At 37.7% G+C, this 9845-nt stretch overlaps 1 protein-coding gene across 5 annotated transcripts in view; it reads left to right on the forward strand.

Annotated features, from left to right (window-relative positions):
• Nucleotides 1-630: 630 nt before the first annotated feature.
• LOC122080890 (plastidial pyruvate kinase 4, chloroplastic) overlaps nt 631-9845 on the forward strand; it is a 10203-nt gene continuing 988 nt past the window's right edge. The window contains exons 1-8 of one of the 5 annotated variants that reach the window (XR_006140946.1): nt 631-756; nt 2235-2328; nt 4282-4730; nt 5160-6812; nt 7723-7861; nt 8103-8165; nt 8306-8346; nt 8529-8814. Coding sequence is in view for 3 of the 5 variants with exons in the window: in XM_042647770.1 (XP_042503704.1) it covers nt 2248-2328; nt 4282-4730; nt 5160-6812; nt 7723-7858 (2319 nt within the window). In the remaining 2 variants the exon portion in view is untranslated. Of the gene's footprint in view, nt 757-1264; nt 1395-2234; nt 2329-4281; nt 4731-5159; nt 6813-7722; nt 7862-8102; nt 8166-8305; nt 8347-8528; nt 8815-9845 lie in introns of those variants that run through there. The other 4 variants (XM_042647773.1, XR_006140945.1, XM_042647770.1 and 1 more) reach the window with 4 other exon arrangements.

Below are 9845 nucleotides of genomic sequence, written 5' to 3' on the forward strand. Positions count from 1 at the left end.
ATTTAGCTCGATTGTTTATACGTATGTTTTGTCCGTTTAAGAATTTTTGGTATATTATCATGTTTAATCTGGAGAAGCCCGGTTAAAGAGTCGAAATTCGATTGAGCCCAACATGAGACTGATCGAGACCGATTCATTCCTTAAATAGATAAATCACAGTGCAAGAATATATGTCCGCCAAGCCCCAACTATGCCTGACCGAGATTGATCCAGCTTGACTGATTGACACTCCTAAATTCAATGGTCTCTCCCACCTTTTGGCTGCTTCAAGTTAAATAGTGACGCTGCCCAATCTGTTGTTTGTAAAGGCCTATCATTGACATGTAGGGTAGATTGGCCCACATCCTTTTTGTGGATTCAAACTTGTAATTTTGACTCCAAGTCTTTCCCCATTTAAGAATCCAATCATGAAACGACAGACTTGGGCTAGAGGAGGACCTCATCAATACACACGAAGCAAACAAAACTTGGGCTGGGTTTTCAAAAGAACCGGGCGAAAAACCTTTATTAGAAGATAGCGTGGGTTGACGTTTCAACCATCCAGAAACTAGAAAGGCAAAAGGTTTGCGGAATTTTATTAATTTTTTTTTTCCAACGGATTCGAATATGCCACGTGTCATAACAGAAAGAGAATCAGGCACGCGCTTCCCACACTCCCTTTATATCCACTTTCCCGGCTTTCTCACCTGGAAAACTCAGAAACGTCTCTGCTCGCACCAATCTCTTCAATGTCTTCATAGCCGAGGCCTTCAAGAGGTAAAAAATAAAAAATAAAAAATAAAAATAATGCATGAACCTCTTCATCAATTCTTTCATTTTGAGAACATTAACTTTCTATTTTCATATTAGTTGAGATGCAGTGGAGATTTTATTTTTGTAATCTTCGATAGATCAAACAAAGCAAGATTTGATTCTAAGCTTATTTACGTTTTCTCGATTTGGGTGTTTTCATTATCTTTGTTATACTTCTCCGAACTACGTTTATATGGAATCTTTTATCAGATTTTGGCCTTGAAAGATTGTAATTTTCGTTAAAGAATGTTCATTATACGGATTGGAATCTGCATAATCTATCAAAAATCCTTTTTTTGATGGGAAGGTGGAGCCTTTTTTTAATTGTTCTTCGACTAGGCTACAAAAAAATCGTTGTGGTTGGGTTGGAAATTACGACTAGTGCTAGTTGTTCTGATCGGAAATCACACTGTAGGGGTATGCTTACAATCGGAAATGTTTTTTTTTTTTTTTTGGATAGGTGGGGAGGGGAAGTAGATAACAGCCAAGAGGCTCGAACTCGAGAACTCCTGGTGAGCGTAGGAATTTTTCCCACCACAGCTCACCAACTTCGCTAGGCTGTTGTTAAAATGTCGGTCTGTGAAAGGCAATATTTTCCTTTGGTATGCTCCATGTTGGCAGAAAACGAATGGTGTTTACAGTAATTCTTATATGCATAGATTTAAGATTCTTTAGGTTTAAAAAGAAGCTTGGAAGTTAAAAGTGGTGGAAATGGAGCAAGAAAAAAATTTTCTTTCTTTCCTTTTCTAATTTCTCTGTCTTCTATTTGAGAATAGTAAGAGGTTATGTAAGAGGAGCATCACTAATGCAATTAAGTTTTTAATTGTATAGAGTGATAGAATTGGAGAACTTTGTAATGAGTTAAAGCTGAATTTCATATAGGGACTATTGAATTGAGTAAGGTTTTGCAATGTTCTTATCATATCTCTTAGACATTTCTGTGCCTCAGGGATGCCTTTCCACCATGGTACCTAACTCTGTGCCACCCTAGTTTCCTCTGTTATATAAGGAGGATGGCACAAAACCTATCATAAGCTTGTACAAACCCTAGTATTGTGCTGGTGCTGCTGCTGCTGCATCAGCATTTTGAATAAGTCCTATGCTATTTGGTCATTCCTAGGGGACTATTAGAAAACAGCTTGACACCCAATCAAAGCCTGCCTTATTGCCATGCATTGAAGATGAGAATTTACAACTTCCTAATAATATCCAGATCCCCTCATGCTTTATTGGTGTGATATACAACCTTTTGAAGGATGTTGGACTCTTTCATGTTCTTCAAAGCTTTCAATTTTTTATTTATTTATAATTAGGCCATCCATCTTGCATTTGATGATAGAAATTTTCAGGTTTCCCTATCTTTTATTCTAATTATACTGAATCCTTTTATATCTGATACCTTCCCCCACCCCCACCCTTGTCGGTTCATCTGGGTTGTGCAGGTTTTGACTTCTTATGTTACTGAATAATAGCCCTGTAAAGATGCTGCATTCACCCTCCGTTCGTTTTAGTACTGATCATTCAATTCCAACCCACGTAAGTTTTCTTCTCCCTAAATTTTTGAAGTTTCAATTTTCCCAAACATGCACTTGCAGCTGTACTGCCTAATCCATTATGCATGCAGAATGTAATGCTGTTCCTTGTTACGTTGCTCATAATTCTTCTTTGTACAATAGCTATGAGTAGAGAAACTATCATGCACTGCTGCACATTACTATCAAAGTAATAATTGTGGCACCTGGTGTACCTCCCCAATATAATCTGTATCTTCACATTGGTTTGGATTGGCAAGAATTTGGAAAGACACTAGTCAGGTGATCCTAATGATCTTTCAAACAAAATTCTTGAGAGATGTCTTCGAATGAGTGCTTCTGATTGTTTGTCCGCCATGATATTTGGGGCGACAAGGCTGGACCTTTGCTTCCAGTAGATCTACAGAAAAGATCTGCCATTCCACCTCATGGAAGGATGCTAATCACCCTAAATAAATTTGAATGATGCTATTTAGACCTTAATATTGTGACATATCCAGAAAAAGATATGGACATTAATGGTGAGGATGGTAGTCTGTGAAGGAAATTGGTGCTCACTTGCATATGCACCACATGTCCAGTATAGGTAAATTAGATAAGGGCAAGAGAATGGTAACTGGTTGTGTGGCTACTGCACCAGCACCTGGGCCAATGGGGGAGCACACATGAGTATCCATAAGAGAGCACACAGGGGGGGGGGCAGAGAAGTCATTTCATGGAAACTTGTGAGAGGGCATTGGGAACAGGACTGGTTATGGTTCTTTTTCCCATAAGATAATTCAATTTTGTGAAAATTGGCAATATCAGACATGTGCATTATACTCATCTTTGATAAAAACATCCTAGTTTATGCTCAGTGAGTTTCAAAGTAAGGGTTACGAAAATGCTGTGAAACAAAAGCACTAGCACACACCTAATGCAAGACATTGGTTTTTTTAAATGCTTCAATGTTAGGTGTATGCTTTACAAGCAAACTGGTCATTAGTGTTCTTTTTCTCCCTTTTTTTGTTCAGAAGAAATTTTTTTTCTTTTTTTTTTGGGGTGTGGGGGTGGGGTGATTTTGCATTTTATAATAAAATATAAAAGGTTCAAGGTCACATTTTCTCCTGCATCTAGTAATAACTCCTTTTGGTTATGAATGATGAAACCATCGTTACCTGGACACATCCAATTATGAGCAGTACCTGTGCCCAACACTTCATGCCAGTCAATTAAAGTACGAGAAATTGAATATTTTCCATATTGAAGTTGTATCCTTTGCTATGTCTGGGTAACATAGGATGAAACCTGAGATGTTCTGCGGCTCACGCCCCACATCAAAATGAATGAACAATCTCACAAATTTCCTTGGCATTTAAAAATATAACAACAGGAACATAATAAATATGTATAACAGCTTTCATAGTAGAGTTATAAATGTCTTCATGAGGCATAAGTCCAGATCAAAATAAAATGGAACACCTCAAAACATGCCTAAGCATTTAAAAACATTAAAACCTCAATATAATAATCATGCATAACCACAGTTCTTTTCTTAGAAAGTTTATGTTGCGAATTTCTTTCTTTCTTTTTTTTTTTTTTGGTAGAAATTATGTTGCAAATTTCCATGACTAAATGCTTTGTAAACATCTGGATCTATGAAATGAATTGTACCTACATGCCAACCTTTTGGATATGTTGATTTTAGTGTCTGAGAAAGACACACATGCTCATGTATAAATTATATAACTAAATAATAGTGAATTGCTTGGATGTGTATGAATTTGTCACTTTTAAGGTTTAAAACATAACTCATTCATTCTTTTGCATTTCCTTTTTCTTTTCCACAAAATTATCTTCATTAAATTGCACAACTTGATTTCTTGATTCAGCATCAGTTAGATATTTCCATTTTTCTTTATCTTTCCTGGATTTCTGTAGGAAGCACTTGCATTTGTTTTATGATTTTAATCTACAGGCATTCCATGGCACTTATCTCTCAGTTCTTACATTTCACAAGCAAAGCGTGAGGTTTTCACACCCAACATATGGACTTCACTTTACAAATTCAGTGTTTGGGCATCACCTCATTGAAATACTTGCAAAACAAAAGGGCTACTTGAACACAAGCCCCAAAGTTTTTGCTAAACGAAATGACAATATTGAACATGAAAGAGGGTGTTCAAAACCTCAAACTGATGATGAAGTGCTTCCATCGGTCATGGTAGCCTCTGGAGATATTCAGAGTCCTGAGAAACCAGATATGGTAGTTGTTGCATCGGATCCACACTTAAGTTTGAACCTCACTCAGGGCATCCTTGAGGATCCAATAAACCGAGTTAACCTTCTTGACAAGTTAAAGGCCATTCACTTGCACTTATTGGCCATGGAGCAATGGAATTCTTCTTCGCTTAAACTATGTCACAGGTATGTGATACTGTACCAGAGCCAATTGCATCGCTAGAAAGATCTAGAGAAACATATGAGCCACGAAATTTTTAGTGTGTAATCCTATAATAGGTGGTCAATCAACTAGTGGGTGTGGTTGACAACAGATGTACACAAAGGAATACTGACCAATTATTCAACTTACCAAAGAGCATAAGCCTCAGCCAGAAGTGTGTGTCAGGAATTTGACGTATACTAGTTGATGGTATAACTGTTATAATTAGTTGACAACCTTTCCTTTAAGTAGAGGTTTCTAACTACATCAATGGCTCTGCCCTTGAGTTGTATGCTAGATAGTGTCAAGAGCCAAGAACATGAAATAGATGAAATTATAATTGATATGTTTCTTATACTTCCCTGTTCATCTCACGATAGACCTTCTAACTTCTGCTTGGTGTGTCCTCACAGAACTTATTTGGCTAGTGCGACAAACTTAATACACTATCTGGCTTTAAAATGCTTGGACGTTGAGCAACTTAAAGAAGACCTTTCTTCTGTTGGTCTTCTGAGTTTGGAAAGCATCAATGCAAATGTTCTAGCTAGTATTACTGCTGGGATCCAAATGTTGGAAAATCTGAAAGCTTGCCTGCTGAATAGTGAAGACGATGAGGGAGATGATAATAGTACTCTGTCAGGTTCAGACTGTAGTAAAAAGACACAATTCAGTATGACCACAATGAGGAAGAAGGCCTCAAGCCATAGAGATTCATTGCTAGGTCAGCTTCAAGATGCGAAAACCATCCATATTATGGTAACAGTTGGTAGAGAAGTCATTGAGAATGAAGCACTTATAAGTGACCTTCTTAATGCAGGGACCACCATTTTCCGTATCAATTGTGCACATGGAGACACTAGTGTTTGGAGCAACATCATTGGAAGTTTAAAAAAAAACTCCCAAATGCTTGAGAAACCATGTAAGATACTCATGGACTTGGCTGGACCAAAGCTCCGCACTGATCCCGCGAAAACTGGTCCATGTGTGATGAAAATATCACCCAAAAGGGATGCAAGAGGAAATATAATCTTTCCTGCTCAAGTCTGGTTGTCTCATGCGGAATCAGGGGCTATTCCTGCACACTTAAACGCTGATGCTCTTCTGTCCATTAATGACCAAGAATTTCTTAATAATCTTGAGGTGGGTAATATTTTGAGGTTCTCTGATGCTAGGGGTAAACGAAGGATGCTAAAAATTTCACAAAAGATTCCCATTTTTGCTGGCATTGGTTGCATGGCTGAGTGTTTGAGGACTTCTTATGTGGAATCTGGCACAAAATTTTATCTCAAAGGGAGGAAGGGTAAACTTTCAGTTGGACGTGTGGAGGGTGTACCTGCAGTAGAGCATTTTATCAAATTGAGAGTGGGAGACTTGCTAATCATATCTCGAGATACATGCTTAACTGAACAAGATACCTCGGTTGGATCCACAGATGTTGCTCCAAGGATAACTTGTTCCTCTAGCCTTCTTTTTGATTCTGTCAAACCTGGAGAGCCAATTGCATTTGATGATGGGAAAATCTGGGGAGTAATCCAAGGAACTAGTATTTCAGAGATTATTGTCTCAATCACTCATGCTAGTCTAAAAGGCTCTAAACTTGGTTCAGGAAAATCCATCAACATCCCTGAGAGTGATATTCGTTTTGAAGGCCTCACTTCAAAAGATCTTATGGACCTTGATTTCGTTGCTGCTCATGCTAACATGGTGGGGATCTCATTCATCCAAGATGTCCATGATGTTGTAATTCTTCGCAATGAATTGGAGAAACGGAAGCTTCTCAACTTAGGGATTGTGCTAAAGATCGAGACTCAAAGTGGGTTTGAGAATTTACCTCTCCTTCTATTGCAGGCAATGCAATCTCCAAATCCTTTGGGAGTCATGATTGCCAGAGGAGATCTTGCGGTGGAGTGTGGGTGGGAAAGGTTGGCGGATATCCAAGAAGAGATTCTGTCCATTTGTGGTGCTGCCCATGTACCAGTCATTTGGGCAACCCAAGTTCTTGAGTCCCTCGTCAAATCAGGCCTACCTAGTAGAGCTGAGATTACAGATGTGGCCACTGGAAGGAGGTACATGGAAAATACAGATTTTCTAGTCTTTAATTCTTTAGTTCTCATCCACATTTCTTCACCGGTTATAGTCTTCTGAATAAACTTTTAGATGTATCGCAGCTGCTTGGAGATGAATACGTATAATCTGTGTTATACCTCCATCATATGTGCTTAGACTAAATTAACATTTAGATAAATAGGCTACCATTGTTATGATCACCCCAACCATTGTCAACCTTGGTATGGCTACGTCAGCATTCCATCTATTGCTTGGCTTCAAATTCTCTTTGACTCCATTACAATTCCAATTTTTTTAGGACTTCAGCTCCCTTTGGAACCTTGAACCTCCACCAATTAAATATCCTTCAGAGAAGGCAAAGGACAGCCATAATACTCTGGAAGGCCTGCTACAGAATCTAAAAAGTACACTTGGCATATGTTGGCTTTCTTCAAATTCAATTCATTGATGTCTTTTTATTGCTTCAAAATCCAAACTCTTTAAAGATGAACAAATGCATGTCTAGTCGGTCCGAAACCTTCGTCATTTTCCCTCCATCATAATAGAATGTTGTTACTTTACAGTCTAGCAACATGTTTAAGTTGATCTAAATTGAGAAGTTCTCTTTGATTTTCTTAGTCAAAAAAACGCACTGGTTTCTCAATGCCTGAACTTGAACTTGAAGGAGAAGAGGAAATAAAAGCATGGGGTCACTTGATATTTGGTTCATTTGATTGATTTTTCTTCCATTATGTTTTTGGACTATTTAGAAGATGGCTTAGCTGTTGATTTTCCTGATTATGCACTTGTATATGACGTGTTTGATTAAGTTTTCCATTGGATATATTCTTGTTTTTTTTATCAACCTCACAGCCACAACATGCTTGATCTGGGCTGAATTTAATCAGTACTCCTGCTTTGATTTGGCAGGGCTAGCTGCATCATGTTGAACAAAGGCAAACATATCTCTGAAGCTGTTTCAGCATTAGATTCTATCCTTCACTGCAATTCTAAAAAAGTGAAAGCAAAACTCAAGCCTCTTGTGATGTCAAGCCACCTCTTTTAGCAGGTTTTCTTTGATTGGCTCTATTGGATCAGATTCCTCTATTATGTACAGTTTCTAGTTTCTTAATCAAAAAACATCATCTAGTCTTCACCTGATAGGGTTGATTTCTCAGTTTTTAATATTTCTTTGTTACTTGTTGGATAGTCTGTTAGACATTGCTACCCAGTTTGTTGTATCTTTAATCACTCAACGTTTGCAAATATTTAAACATTTCTAAGAGAAACCACCATTTTGAGCCATGTAGAGGGTTCATCTCATCAAGACCGTTGGTTTAGACTTCCCTTTGCTTTTCCACATCAGATTTCAGGTCATATCTCAACAATTAGACCAACATTTATTACACTTTTTGTTTTGGATAAAAGTTCGAGCTTAATATTTCCATGTTGAAAAATAATTGACTTTTGCCTTCTAACGTAATTTGTCCCATTTTTTTTGCATTTCTATTAGTACAAATGAGGATCGGTGGTGGTGCTTGTTATCCAAACAAGGTAGTTTCTCTATTAAATCTGCTGCTCGTTTTCTAGGATCACACTGTTCTTGCTGTATGGTAGGAGGGCTTGTTTTTCTAGCATCTCAAAATGGTGGATTTTTTTTTTTTTTTTTTGAAAAATAATTGACTTTTGCCTTCTTAACGTAATTTGTCCCATTTTTTTTTTTTCATTTCTATTAGTACAAATGAGGATCGGTGGTGGTGCTTGTTATCCAAACAAGGTAATTTCTCTACTAAATCTGCTGCTCGTTTTCTAGGATCACACTGTTCTTTGGTTCCTGTTGAGCTGTATGGTAGGAGGGCTTGTTTTTCTAGCATCTCAAAATGGTGGATTTTTTTTTCTCTGGAAACTTAAATACACCCAAAGTTTAAATTGTTTTTTTTTTAGACTCCTTTGAGAGTCTCCCCGTCTGTGAAATCCTTAGCAAGCCAATTTAATTATAAAATTCATTATTGGTTAGTACTAGATTCTTTGAAGCAAAAGGCAATAGATTTGAAATTTTCATAAATACTAAGAGAAGTAGAAAAGTGAAGCCAAGGCCATGCTCCATTAATCGGTTGAGGAATTTGCTGAAATAACTCCAGATTTGTGAACCAAACTTCAGTTATACTCCACCCCCCTTGAGAGATGTCTGCAAGCCTTCCAAAATTCTTGTTGCCTCAGCTGTCTTCTTTTGGTTGGCTGTAGTAGATCCTGTACAGATTAGTTTGAAGTGACCTTGAGACATAATTCCATATGCTCATCCTAAAATTGTGTTTAAAAAGTTAGTTGCATTAGCACAAACCACCAAAATTGGATAAGTCAAAAGGGAAGAGAGGGGGGGGGGGGGTAGAGTTTGTCATCTTATCAAGCTGACCGATTCATCTGACAAGACATTGTCATTTAGAAGCATAGAACAAATTGTTAGATCAGATAACCACTGGTTAACATTCTGTAATATTGAGAGAGGGTTAGGGGCAAAATGTGAAACAATGACTTGATTTCTGTGCTTCCAAATGAAAGCCGTCAAGCTTGTGATTTGAGGATTTGGATCAGATCAGCCTGAATTGGTAGGATCGGAATGGTATCAAATCATTGTGTTCGGAGGGTGATTTGATTTGATTTCGGATCATCCTGAATTGATCTGATCCGATTCCTCAAACCACAAACTTGAGGGCTTCTTGAAGGATTCAACAAGGTATAGCGTTTAGCAAAAACAGATTTTGGAGATTTGGAGTGAATCTAAGGATCTGGAGATTGTTTCCGGATTCAACCAATTGTTCTTGGTGGAGTTTTTTTTTTTTCCCTTTATTTCTATATTCATTCGTCGATGTCTAGGGCAGTTTTTAGGTAACAAAGAGAGCAATGCGCTGGTTCGCTGGTTTAAAAGATTAGCTTGTAAATCAATGGTACAGAAGTCCAAGTTCTCAACTTCTGGAGTGGAGACTATATAGACGTTTCTCTTTCGGTTGTGTAGTGGTTTCTTTATTTTATTTTCATTAAAAAAAAAAAAAAAA

Source organism: Macadamia integrifolia, chromosome 6 (genome assembly GCF_013358625.1).
Source record: "Macadamia integrifolia cultivar HAES 741 chromosome 6, SCU_Mint_v3, whole genome shotgun sequence".
Lineage (NCBI taxonomy): Eukaryota > Viridiplantae > Streptophyta > Magnoliopsida > Proteales > Proteaceae > Macadamia > Macadamia integrifolia.